Source organism: Danio rerio, chromosome 13 (genome assembly GCF_052040795.2).
Source record: "Danio rerio strain M-AB ecotype USA chromosome 13, GRCz13ab, whole genome shotgun sequence".
Lineage (NCBI taxonomy): Eukaryota > Metazoa > Chordata > Actinopteri > Cypriniformes > Danionidae > Danio > Danio rerio.
This window is the reverse complement of record NC_141033.1, coordinates 50,687,860-50,702,301: the sequence shown is the minus strand read 5'-3', so window position 1 is coordinate 50,702,301 and position 14,442 is coordinate 50,687,860. Positions and strand designations below refer to the sequence as shown.

The 14,442-nt window shown below is 34.0% G+C and overlaps 1 protein-coding gene across 7 annotated transcripts in view; it reads left to right on the top strand.

Moving 5' to 3' along the window:
• itga9 (integrin, alpha 9) overlaps positions 1–14,442 on the top strand; it is a 198,593-nt gene that overhangs the window by 120,798 nt on the left and 63,353 nt on the right. For all 7 annotated transcript variants that reach the window (XR_015505039.1, XR_015505041.1, XR_015505040.1 and 4 more), the window contains 1 exon segment: positions 11,966–12,118. Coding sequence is in view for 3 of the 7 variants with exons in the window: in XM_087277709.1 (XP_087133835.1) it covers positions 11,966–12,118 (153 nt within the window). In the remaining 4 variants the exon portion in view is untranslated.

Here is a 14,442-nt window from a genome sequence, read left to right as displayed (position 1 = left end):
GTCCGTCCGTCCGTCCGTCCGTCCGTCCGTCCGTCCGTCCGTCCGTCCGTCCGTCCGTCCGTCCGTCCGCCCGCCCGCCCGCCTGCCTGTCTTTTTGTCTATCCATCTATATGTCTGTCTGTCTGTCTGTCTGTCTGTCTGTCTTTTTGTCTATCTATCTATCTATCTATCTATCTATCTATCTATCTATCTATCTATCTATCTATCTATCTATCTATCTATCTATCTATCTATCTATCTGTCTGTCTGTCTGTCTGTCTGTCTGTCTGTCTGTCTGTCTATATGCCTGTCTTTTTGTCTATTCGTCTGTCTGTCTGTCTGTATTTCTGTCTGTCTGTATGTTTGTCTGTCTATCTGTCTGTATTTCCATTTGTCTGTCTGTCTATCTATCTTTCAGCCTGTCTTTCTGTCTGTCTATCTGCCTGCCTGTCTCTCTGTCTGTCTGTCTGTTTGTTTGTCTATATGTCTATCTATTCGCCTGTCTTTTTGTCTATTCATCTGTCTGTCTGTCTGTCTGTCTGTCTGTCTGTCTGTCTGTCTGTCTGTCTGTCCGTCCGTCCGTCCGTCCGTCCGCCCGTCCGCCCGCCTACCTGCCTGCCTGCCTGTCTTTTTGTCTATCCATCTATATGTCTGTCTGTCTGTCTGTCTGTCTGTCTGTCTGTCTGTCTTTTTGTCTGTCTATCTATCTATCTATCTATCTATCTATCTATCTATCTATCTATCTATCTATCTATCTATCTATCTATCTATCTATCTATCTATCTATCTATCTATCTATTTATCTATCTATCTATCTATCTATCTATCTATCTATCTATCTATCTATCTATCTATCTATCTATCTATCTATCTATCTATCTATCTGTCTGTCTGTCTGTCTGTCTGTCTGTCTGTCTGTCTGTCTGTCTGTCTGTCTGTCTGTCTGTCTGTCTGTCTGTCTATATGCCTGTCTTTTTGTCTATTCGTCTGTCTGTCTGTCTGTATTTCTGTCTGTCTGTATGTTTGTCTGTCTATCTGTCTGTATTTCCATTTGTCTGTCTGTCTATCTATCTTTCAGCCTGTCTTTCTGTCTGTCTATCTGCCTGCCTGTCTGTCTGTCTGTCTGTCTGTTTGTTTGTCTATATGTCTATCTATTCGCCTGTCTTTTTGTCTATTCATCTGTCTGTCTGTCTGTCTGTCTGTCTGTCTGTCTGTCTGTCTGTCTGTCTATCTATCTATCTGCCTGTCTTTTTGTCTATCTATCCATCCATCCATCTATCTGTCTGTCTGTCTGTCTGTCTGTCTGTCTATATATATATATATATATATATATATATATATATATATATATATATATATATATATATATATATATATATTTCTCAGCTTTTAATTACATTTAAAAAATATAAGTTACAAATAATTAAAATAATTGAAAAAAAGCTAAATTATTGTTCACTGCAGCCAGTTCAACACTCCTATTTTATTTAGAAGAAAATGAAGATTGACCGTTTATAATGTTATTCGACACATTAATTTGGAAGGGTTTTGCGTGAAGCTCTTATCATTCACTCAGCACTATTTTTCACCACTGTCTCCATGTTCAAAAGAGTGAGGTCAGACTCAATGATCCTCAGATGAGAGATTATTGCTCTGGTGAGTTTGGGAATGGATGTCATCCAATCCTTCATAAATTAGACGCTGTATTTCCCACACTCGCGGCTAGAGGTTTTTTTAATCATGCTTTCCTTCAAGAGTGCTGAATGACTGCGTCGGTTTACATTCACTTACACATAACCTACAAACACTGGTCTGAGAACCTCACCATGCTGTGTTTCACTTTTAAAAGGCTCCTGTTGTAACCCTTTTGCAATATGTAAGATAAGCTTTTGGTGTCTTCAGAATAGGTCTGTAAAGTTTCAGCCTAAAATAACCATCAGATTATTTATTATACAATGTACATACCCATTTTGGGGAACAGAGGAAAGTGTAGTTGTTTATGTAGCCTGTGCCTTTAAATGCAAATGAGCTGGTTCTCCCCGCCCCCCATATCCATTTGTGTGTCTGCTTCTAATGCATTACATCAGATAAAATCAGTCAACAACAGAGACAGACACAGATGAAGCAGAGATCCTGTCAATAATACCAAGTAATGTTATTTGATGTATCTGCAAAGGAGTTTATTCAAGCCTTTCTGAAAGGATGAGTCACACACAAATGCCATCACAAGTTTCCATACACACGTTACTTGCGGCAAATTCGACAGGATACAAGTTAATTTACACTGCTATACTGATTTATTAAACATATATATATATATATATATATATATATATATATATATATATATATATATATATATATATATATATATATATATAAATGTTTAATAAATCAGTTTTCTTCAAATACACCAAAATACATTACCTATATTCACAGAGAAATGGATAAAAAAACAAGAATTTTCAAAATGGGGTGTACTCATTTATGTTTAACACTGTATATATAAATACGCAGTACCATGAAGACGAAGCGACCATTGCCTCTGGCGGTTTAGTTTTATTATTGTCATAAAAGTGCTCCTGTGACTTGCGAATGGGCCTGTGGAAAGACATTGTGTGGTGAAAGACATTACTGTGCCAAATGGAAACAATGCAAGGAAACAGACGACACTTGATTCGCACAGTGAAGCCCTGTGGCGACCGACTGACCTGTTTGGCTCACGTCTGTCCGTGTGTGTAAGGAACAGTTGTTTGGGGTTCAATTAAAAGCACAGGCCTGCTTTCTTCTGCTCTATAAATACAGTTCACGCTGGGGTTTGTGGGGGGGGCTGAGACAGAAGGAAGCAGGAGGCAAACGGGAGCATTAATAATGATGATAAAAGCTTGTAAAGGCGCAGGTCAAGGCTCAGATTTGACCTCTACTACTTCCTTATGTGCAGGAGGTGCTTTTTCCTGTTGTGTCTCTTCTGTGTGGTTTTCCGCTTGGCCAGAGAACTTTGCTGGAGTGGGAAGACTGTGTGTCTCGTACTCCCATACTGCTCACAAAAGTCTAACATTTGCCATTGTCTGGCTTTCAAAACACTCTCCTTAAGGGTTAATATTGCAGTGTTAAGTTGTGTGAACATGAATGAATGAATTGTTTTTTACACTTTTCTCTAAAAAGATACTCTGTTAACCGAAATGTTTAATGATGATGGAAATAATGCAGTTTGTTGCCTCTAATAGACGGTAGATTATTCAAAGTTACATTTAAATTAAGCATGTTTTTTCCATATATTGTATTTAGTGCTGTGCAATGTTTAATCGTGAATGGATGGATGGATGGATGGATGAATGAATGAGTGAATGAATGAATGAATGAATGAATGAATGAATGAATGAATGAATGAATGAAAAAGACCACAAATATTTGCCATTTCCAGGATGATTCTTTAAAAATAACCAACCAACTAAACAAACAGACAAAAATCATTCAAATTAAAATATTACAACTAGGGCTGGACCAAAAATGTATTGCGATTAATCACATCCAAAAATTTAGTATGTATACGTGATACACACTCATGCAAACAATTTTGTTACATAGATATACAAATAAATAATTTATCTAAATGTAATTTAAATTTACTATATAATATTATATAAATAATATTATTATATAAATATGCATACGTGCATACGTGCGTACGTGCGTACGTGCGTGCGTGCGTGCGTGCGTGCGTGCGTGCATGCGTGCGTGTGCGTGCGTGTGCGTGCGTGCGTTCGTGTGCATGTGCGCGCGTGCGTGCGTGTGTGCGCAGTACCCAAATATATATTATGTGAAAACAAACTTTAATTTTAAATGTGATTAATTGTAATACATTTTTGGCCAAGATCTAGTTGTAATATTTTCATTTAAATGATTTTGGGTTGTTTAGTTAGTTATTTATAAAGTATCAATGGCCTTTATTTGTGTTCTTTTTCATTCATTCATCATTAATAAATTATAATTATATAAACCAACTTTAAAGCACAATTATTTACTTTTTAAAAAATTAAAACCTTTCTATGTTTAAAATGTTAAGCTGACTGAATTATTTATAATCTTGCTTTCTCATTTTAAGGCGTGTTTACTGATTTTTTTCACTGGTCAAGTAATTATTTTGTAATTAACACTTTAAAAAAAAAAAAATATATATATATATATATATATATATATATATATATATATATATATATATATATACTTTTGTTTAACTATTAAATACCAGTAAACGTAGCATTTTTGACCATTGCACTTTAATCCTTGATTTTCCACTTGTTTAAATGCTTAAATTTTGAACTGCCATTGCAAATAATTGTGATTAGATCAAATGAACAAGAGACAATAATCAATAATCTCAGCTGCCCTCACTGTAAAAAGCAATCAGTTAATCAACTTACAGAAAGTGAGTTATAACTTGGACCTGTTAAGTTGACTTAACTTTAGTTTGTATAATTATACACATAATTCATTTGCTTGATAATTTTATGGAAGCAGGTTGTTCAGTTTTAACAGTAAAGTCAAATAATTGCTTTAAAAACAACAGGTTTACTCATTTTGTTAAGTCAACTAATCGCGTTATACAGTGATGCTGTATTTTATTGTTGAATCCTTATATCTTAATGGAAATAAAGTTTTGACATTCACCTGTCAATGTATATTGTGTTTGATTATAGTCGGGAAAACAAGTATTGAACATGACATGTTTTTTTGGGGGGGTGGGGGGGGTAATATTTCTAAAGGAGCTGTTGACATGTAATTGAAAGAGATTTTGGTAAAAACCCAAACAATACAAACATCAGAATAAAAAAATAAAAATAAAAATCTTAAAAAAGATTAATAATGTGTAATAACAATGAAATGGCACAAGGAGAAAGTGCTGAACTACTGAAACATATTTAATGCTTTATATAAAAGACTTTTTACGTGACGGCAGCTTAAAGACGCCTCTCATATGGAGAATAGAGTCTCATGCATTGCTCAGGTGTGAGTTTTAAAGACTTCAACAGAGCGTCTAAATCTTGATGGTTCTGTGGGTCTTGTCGATCAAATCTGAGCTTTATTTTGTATTTTCTATCGGATTTGAGTCAGGTGATTGGCTGGGCCATTCTACAGCTTGATTTTCTTTCTCTGAAAGCATCTGAGAGTCTCCTCGGCTGTTTTGGATCATTGTCTTGCTGAAATGTCCACCCTGGTTTCATCTTCATCCTCCTGCTAATGTAGATGTTGGACTGAAGCAGCTGATATTCATTTACACTGAGGAAGGGCAGAGAGTTGCTGAAGAACTACTGAGAGATTTCAGCTGCTGTCTGGGCTTTCCATGCCTTTCTACTCCTCCCTTATTCATGTGTTCAGTACTTTCTCCCTGTGTAATTTCATTTTATTACGCATAACTTCATTTGTAAACTAATTAGATTTGTTTTCTTTGCATATTTGGATTTCTTGGGTTGTTACCAACATCCAGGGAAAATTTCAATTGAGCAGCACCGTAAGAAATATGTGTTCTGATATAAATGGTGACGTGTTCAATACTTATTTTCCACACTGTATATTAACATTATTAGTAAACAGTTCAACCAAATGACCTGAAAAACCATTTTAAAAATCCCAAACCAGACCAGAGATTTTGTGGTCAGTTTAAATAAGTTCCACTGGTCAAAAATAACTTCAGATATCACTGCCAGACTGTTTATTTGGTGCTTATTTTTAGTATGATTATCATAAATGGAGTCGTTCCACACTTAATCTTGTTTTATTGGGGAACAGGAGATCATTCATGCTCTTTATGGCGGGTCACACGGGCAGAAAGGCACTAGTTTAATCCCAGCAGAGGAGAAAACACCAGTCTTTACACAACACTGAGCTTTATATTGCTGGTTTTTACGACTCAATCGAATCACTGTAACAAAAGCCTCTCTCTGGACGCCAACTGGCACACGAGAGGCTTTCAGCTGATGAATGAGGAGCTTTCACTAAACGCTTAATCCACAGTTTATCTCAAAGGCTTTGATTATCAGATGCTTTGATTGATACACTTCTCGAAAGCTTTTTGTGTCATTAAAGCCATCTGTGTTATATACTGTAATAGTAACTATTAATTATTTCAATGAGCTTTTATTATGTTTTTGCTGAGTAATTCATAATTATTAAGTGCGTTTAATTTTATTGGTTTTCAGATTTGTTTTTAATTTATCCAGTTTAACTTGACTTCTTTTTATTAATTAAATAATTCTATTAAATTATGTTTTTGTATTTAAATAATTCTGTTGAAGAAAAAAAATATATTACTATGCGCTGTGTAAAGTTGTGGGCATGTGAAACAAATGTGTTTTTATACTACCTGACAAAAGTCTTGTCGCCTATTCAAGTTTTACAAACAACAAATAATAACTCGACTTCTAGTTGATCATTTGGTATCAGAAGTGGCTCATATGAAAGGCAAAGACCTCTAGATTACGCTTATTTGACCAAAATAAAATATGATTATGCCTTGATTTTTAACTACTGTATTTAATTAGGACAGTTAGGTCTGACTTTGCTCAGACAAAAGTCTTGTGACTGAACAGAAATAATGTCCAGTATAGAGAGTAAAGTCCTGCTGCAGTGGAAACAGAATGAATATTGTGTCTGACTCCATCATGAGCTTGGAGGACTGCATCCATACATCTCTGCACTGACTCAAATCACTGATTAATAAAGTCATCTGGAATGCCAAAGAAAGCATTTCTGCAAGACTCCCAGAGTTCATCAAGATTCTTTAGATTCATCTCCAATGCCTCCTCCTCCATCTTACCCAGACATGCTCAATAATGTTCATGTCTGGTGACTGGGTTGGACAATCCTGGTGCACCTTGACCTTCTTTGCTTTCAGGAGCTTTGATGTGGAGGCTGAATTTGCCCTCTCCTGTGGTTTGTAATGTAATGGGCAGCACAAATGTCTTGATAACTCAGGCTGTTGATATTGCCATCCACTCTGCAGATCTCTGGCACGTCCCCATACTGAATGTAACCCCAACTTATGATTTTTCCTTCACCAAACTTGACTTCTGAGAGAATTTCTGAGAGATTTCTGAGAGCTCATGCGGGTTCCAGTAGGTCTTCTGCAGTATTTGTGAAGATTTGGATGCAGTTCAACAGATGATTCATGGGAAAAATCAACCTTCTGCCACTTTTCCAAATGATCAAGTAGAAGTCGAGTTATTATTTGTTGCTCTTACAACTGGCATTGATGACAAGACTTTTGTCAGGTGATGTATGTGAAATTACAAATAAAATAAAATATTTATTTTTAATACGTAAATTTTAAAGTAAATTTTAAATAAATCTTAATTTTTTTTCATTAGATGTTTGAATGAATGAAAGTTATTTATAGTTAATAATAGTACCATAACAACACTGAACAACCTTTCCAAATTTTTTTTTCAGGTAAATTTAAATATATAAAAATATTATTTTTCCCATTATTCTCAAAACTGAAGATTATAAATGCATGAATGACTTTTCAATAGAGTCATTTTCATGTATACTTATTGCGTCCTAGTGTGATTTTTCTTGGTCTGATTTTCTTTTTTATATATAATTTATTTATTGGTAACACTTTATTTTGATGGTCCATTTGAGTATTAGTAGAATGGTTAATATCTGCTGATATTGCTCCTTCAACAGACATTTAACTGACTATAAGAAACTTTGCAAGTACATGTCAACTTACCCCAACCCTAACAGTCTACTTACAATGTAATGAGAATTAGTTGCAATATAATCGAAATTCAACAAACGGACCATCAAAATAAAGAGTGAGCTATTTATGTTCTGAATGGCCATTGTTTTTCTTGTAGCCAAACTACACAACATGATGATTATTACTGCTTACATCAAAACAACTTTCACAAAAGCCAAAATGTTCTCTCTTAAAGGAGACAAAATGTTATCTCATAGTTTACTCACCCTCATGTCATTGAACAGCATGACTTTCTTTATTCTGGGCAACATAAATAAAGATATTATATGCAAACACTATAAAAAACGTTCTATTTAGGATTATCGTAGTAGGATTCAGAGTGGAAATTTGCATCTATATTTTTCCTCGTATTTAGTTATTATATTTTAAAGGCCAATTTTTGTCACATTTTTTTTTCGGTAACAGAACAATTTATTAAAATCAAATGATTGGTTGAAAATTCTAAGCTAAAAAGCAAATGGGATGCATTGCTGATGCTTGTTATTGAAGCTTATTACACGGCAGTCGAGAATACTTCATTCTGATTGCTCAGTCATGATATTCTAAGGTATGTTATTCCCACAAAACAACCATTGAATAACTCAGGCATATCAGGGAGCTTCGAGTCACTGTGACTGTCAGTAAATATGTTCACATCCATATACTTACATTCACATTCAATATGTATATGCTTGTCTGTCAAGCCGTGTTTTTGACTGATTTTAAATGTTTGACATCATCTTGTGCCTGAATAATGTGTAGGTTAGTGTATACTCCATCAGCTGTTTTCACTTCTGTCAGCTTTGTGTTTTTGACTGTTTTGGGTCCATCTAGTGTCTGAATATTGCACAGGTTAGTGTATACTCCATCAGCTGGTTTTGTTTCTCTCAGCTTTGTGTTTTTGACTGTTTTGGGTCCATCTAGTGTCTGAATATTGCACAGGTTAGTGTATACTCCATCAGCTGGTTTTGTTTCTCTCAGCTTTGTGTTTTTGACTGTTTTGGGTCCATCTAGTGTCTGAATAATACACAGGTTAGTGTATAATCCATCAGCTGCTTTCTGACGTCAGCTTTGCGTTTTTCACTGTTTGGCGCCATCTTGTGTCTGAATAATGTGCAGGTTAGTGTATACTCCATCAGCTGTTTTCAGTTCTGTCAGCTTCGTGTTTTTGACTTTTTGGCGCCATCTTGTGTCTGAATAATGCTCAGGTTTGTGTATACTCCATCAGCTGTTTTCGTTTCTGTCAACTTTGAGTTTAATCAAAGAATTATGACTTAGTTTTGTGTCTAATTTCTATGTTTTGTGACAAGTAGCCATTTTTGCTGAATAAATCCCTCCAATCTCTTACAACAGTGCTCTGCTTTGCATAGGCTGCCCGATAAACATGTCAGGCTTTATTCTGTGATACCAACCTCCTGAACGTACCGTATTCCTAACTTAAGCATGCAGAAAGTCACACATCTGTGAACTAATAATAATAATTCTGTCATCTACAACAGACACAAATGCCCTTTTAACAGTGTAAATATGTCTAGTGAAGGTAAAACCCTGTGCACCGAGCACCACACCTCAGTTTCCTGCTGTAACTCTATCAGCGAGGGTCTTCTGAACACAGCACAGGATGCGCACTGTAATCTACTGCATCACCATGTGCTAAAACCTGGAAGAGGATGGGTGGACAGATGAGCGGAAGCCATGTGATAAAACTCAAGGGAAGCAAACAAAAAAAAATGTTGCTGCCCAGGGTGCAGATGAAAGCCAGAACGATTAAAGGTTTTCACAGCAATGTTTAAAGAAAAATAGGCTCATTTTAAAACAAGGCATGTTTATTTATATAGCACATTTCATACACAGTGGCAATTCAAAGTGCTGTACATAAATAGGAATAAAACAGACAAGTGTAAAAATTAAAAACAAATAATATAAAAACAGATTCAACAGGCTATAAAAGAATGAAAAAGAAAAGAAAGACATAACAGTGGGATCTGTTGGATGTAGCACAGTGCTCACTCAGTAAAGGCACAGCTAAACAGATCTGTGAATGTGCCTAATGTTGGAGCACATCTGATCATTTCTGGAAGCTGATTCCAGAAGCGAGAGGCGCTGTTAGTAGTTGAAGGCCGATTCACCCTACTTTGACTGAACTCTTATAATTTCTAGTTTATATGATCCTTCGGTCGGTACGGGTCACCTTTATCAGGCTTGCGTTTCCACTACCAAAGGTACCGTTTTTTTGGCCGTGGTGTATGACAAAGTTTCAGTCGACGTCATGCTCGCTCGAGAAAATGTCTACAATAAAGCTGCACAGGTCGCTCACATATCATATGAAAAGCACTTCTCACAAAACAGACACTTTACACACATCAACACTTCTGTATAAATGTTTATTACTAACTTTTCTATGAACATGAGTTGATTATAACTGCAGATCAATGACAGTGCGAAATAGCCTACTGTAACGTCTGTAATTGTATTAAATAAATAAATAAATGAACATATATGAACACATACAGACACTTACAGTCTCCAATATGTTACCAACTACAGAATAAATACACACTGCAGACATTTTGTCCTTAATTAGGTTCAAAACAACACAAAATATAGCCTACAGTCAGTGAAAACCTCTCATCTGTGACCGTAATCTTCAGCAGCACATGTAGCCTCTGTTAGAGAGTCAGTCCATCATTCCCAGTTCTTATTAGTCCAAAAGTTGATGATAAAAATTAAAACAAGGCAGTTTTTTTCACATTTGCTGAAGAAATAGCGTGCTCCTTGGCTTCCCCTTTTTTCCGCGCTCCACTCTCTTTCTGGATGTGTCATTCTCGCGTTTGTCAACTTCTCACAGGATCGGGTTTCCAAAGCTTGTCAATAATCAAGCGCAAGTTATTATCATCAGCTCAAGAGGTTTGTTTTTTCAGATATAGACGCGCTGTGAGCGCAAGTAATCTCTCGCTGTGTATTTCAAACATGGCGGGTCCTTTGTTTACATTCTGGCTTGTTGTGCCAGCGAATGACGTATCTCTGTAAACCAATAGCGTTCAGCTGTACGTCTAGCTCCGCCTTTTGGTACCCTTTCTTGTGTTTGGGACCCTTTCGAAAGGGTGCCGAAAAAGTGGTACGGTTTGGTTCGGTACGCCTTTTAACAGTGGAAACGGCCATAAAAGTGTACCAAACCAAACCATACCTTACCGTACCACTCAGTGGAAACGGGCCATAAGTCTTGCAATGTTTTTGAGATGGTAGTATGCTGATTTACTAACTGCTTTGACATGACTACTGAAACTCAGATTCATCCTAAGCTAAGCAAACGTGTTTCCAGACCTGGAGATGAGCTGAATAAAAAAAAATGGTAAAACTCAACAGTTTAACTCTAGTGAAGCTGTAAAACGAGCCTATTTTTAAATTAAGGGGAGGGCTCCTTTAATATCTTTCTCTATGTTCTGCCTCTGTAGTGTCTCTAATGAGCTTTGATCCCGTTCAGTCTCTCGTTCGACTGTTTCCACATCTTGTGCCAAAGGAAACACTCCTCAATCCGCCATGCTCTCTTATATTGCCAAAATAAGGGGAGATGAAGTGTTTCAGCACAGGGCAGTGCCAGCTTTTTCCAAACGCTCATCTGATAGCTTTTGGTGGCTCTTTTATGGCTCAGGACTCACTTGAGCTAGCCAGCGAGAGCTTCAAGGAGCTTTACGAAGAGCTTCGGGTATAAAGATTTTCACCACAAATAAGGTTTTAGCTTGTGTAAAGCCTGTTACAAGGCCACCGATTGGCTGAGTGGCTTGTCATGTGGGCTATTCATTTCAAGTTTTATCAGACTACGCTTTTATTTTGAAACAGATGTGATGTGTTTGTACTTAATTTATTTTATTATTTTTTATTCTATGTATTGGTATCGAATGTAATTTATTTATTTTTATTAATTCAATTTGTATGTGTTTTTTTATGTGTTTGTTTATACATTTATTTATTTTTTATTTAATTATTTTTTTTTTTTTTGCATTAATATCAATGTATTGGTATTAAATCAAATTTCTTTATTTTTATAACTGTTTTGTATGTTTTTAAATGTGTTTTTATTTATTTATTTATTTATTTATTTATTTATTTATTTATTTATTTATTTATTTATTTATTTATTTATGTTTCAAGACCTTGACACATTTCAGCTTTTAAGTGGCAAAGTTTTCAATCATTCTGATGTCATATTTTCCTTTTTTTGTGTGTGTGTGTCTTCAACAGAAAGAAGTGAAGGATGTGTTTGCCGCCATTGTGTTTGAGGCAGCCTATAGTTTAGGAAAACACATCGTTGATGAACATCAGGACCGTGATCTTCCCGCTCTGTCTCCTATATTACGCTGGAAAAAAGGAGAGAAGATCGCAGCGAAAAACAAGGTTTGTTTCAACTTTACTGCAACTAATAATCTATTATATTTAATCAATAAAAACAAATAAATAAATATAATAATAAAATATTAAATTAAATGTTTGAACATATTTTATATTTATATATTCTTTTCAATTAAATTAATGTATTTTTAACAGTATGTCATGTATAGCTAGAATATATACATATTTTACTCAGATTAATATTTAGATTTTATTTATTTTATTATTATTTATTTTATGTAATAATATCAATGTATTGGCATTAAAGGTAAAAATTTTTTATTAATTTTATTTATCTACATTTATTTTGTGTTTGTGTATGTGTTTTTTATATTTTTTACAATTTTGTTCATTTATTAATTAATTTATTTATTTAAGTTTATTTTTATGTTTTTTTATATTTTTATTTGTAATCTTTATTTATGTATTTATTTATTTGGATTTATTTTGTGTGTTTTAGATTTAAGTATTTTTTTAATTTATTTATATTTTATTTTTATTATGTATGTGTTTTTTTACATTTTTGTATTATTGTTCATTTATTTATTTATTTATATTTAATTATATTTATTTTGTATATATTTTTGTTTGTTTTTCTGTTCTTTATTTATTTATTCATTTATTTATATTTATTTTGTATGTATTTTTGTATTTTTGTTAATTTATTAATTAATTAATTTATGTTTATTTATATTTGTTTTGTTTGTATTTTTTATATTTTTGTACATTCATTCATTTATTTTTTTTATATTTATTTATTTAAGTTGTATGTGTTTTTAATATTTTTGTATTTTTTATATTCATTCATTTTTTATTTATTCATTCATTCATTCATTTATTAATTTATTTATTTATTTATATTTTGTATATATTTTTTTTGTTTTTTGTTATATATATTAATAATATATATATATTTTTTTTTATATATTTCTTTATACAATATTATAGTGTAGTAGCACAATATTTGTATGGTATATCATAGTATAGGTTTCAGACAGTATTTAGTAATAAATAACTACATTTTTGTGTGTAGTTTTAATAATAATTTTAAATATATATTTCCTGTTTTAAAATTTTAATAACTGGACAATGATTTTCTATAGTAAATGAATGTAATGTACAGAACTTTATAAATCCCCTTGTTCTAATTTGTGATTGGCATTACCCAGCAGCTTTGAATGCCACAGATGACCCTCTTCTGTAGTCATAAATGTGGTTTTAGTTAGTCCTCAATAATGGTTGTTGACTCTTTGCTAGAGGAATGTTGAAGATTGATGAATTTATTTGCCAGCAGCATGCTTCATAACCCGCTCTACTGCTGGAAACACAACACTGGCATCTTTCAGCACGTCAGGAATCCATTAAGATAGAATCTGGAGCTGTTAATAACTCTGTCCACTATCAGAAAGACTGCCTGGAGCGCTAAAACAATGGTGTTGATGTCAGAAATCGGCCAACACAAACTGTCTGAAGCATTATTACTGACTAACAAGTCTCATTACTTGTTAGTTAAAACATCAAATATAGAAATACTTTGATATATGTATTAAAAAATACAGTGAAATGTCAAAGTGTTATTGTTAAACAGGGTTATTAACTGCACAAAACATGCATAGTTGTCTTCAAGGTTCCCACACTTCTTGAATGTATTTAAAATACTTGAATATCCGACATGTGTATTTAAGACCTGAAAAGTACTTAACAACAAACTCAGGTCCTTGAAAGTGCTTGAATTGAATTTGAATTTCAATTTGTTAATGCTGGGCCTCATGGTGGCGCAGTAGGTAAGCACGATCGCCTCACAGCAAGAAGACATTTTGTCTTTGCATTTTGTTTTTGAGTTTGCATGTTCTCCCCTTGTTCGCGTGGGTTTCCTCTGGGTGCTCCGGTTTCCCCCACAAGTCCAAAGACATGCGGTACAGGTGAATTGGGTAAGCTAAATTGTCCATAGTGTATGTGTGTGAATGAGAGTGTATGGGTGTTTCCCAGTGATGGGTTGCAGCTGGAAGGGTATCCGCTGTGTAAAACATATGCTAGATAAGTTGGCGGTTCATTACGCAGTGGCGACCGCAGATTAATAAAGGGACTAACCGGAAAAAAAAATGAATGAATGAATGAATGAACATTTTTATGGTTTTATTTTAACAATTGTATTGAATTTTTTTATTGAAAATCTTACATATAAATCTTGTACAATAACAATCACAAATAAAGCGCATTTTCTCAATATTTCAGAAACCATATTTCAATATTGCTGATATTGAATAAATTTTTTATGAAAGTTTTTTGAGCAGGACTGATTTTTTTTTAAATGGTCAAATTTTGAAAAT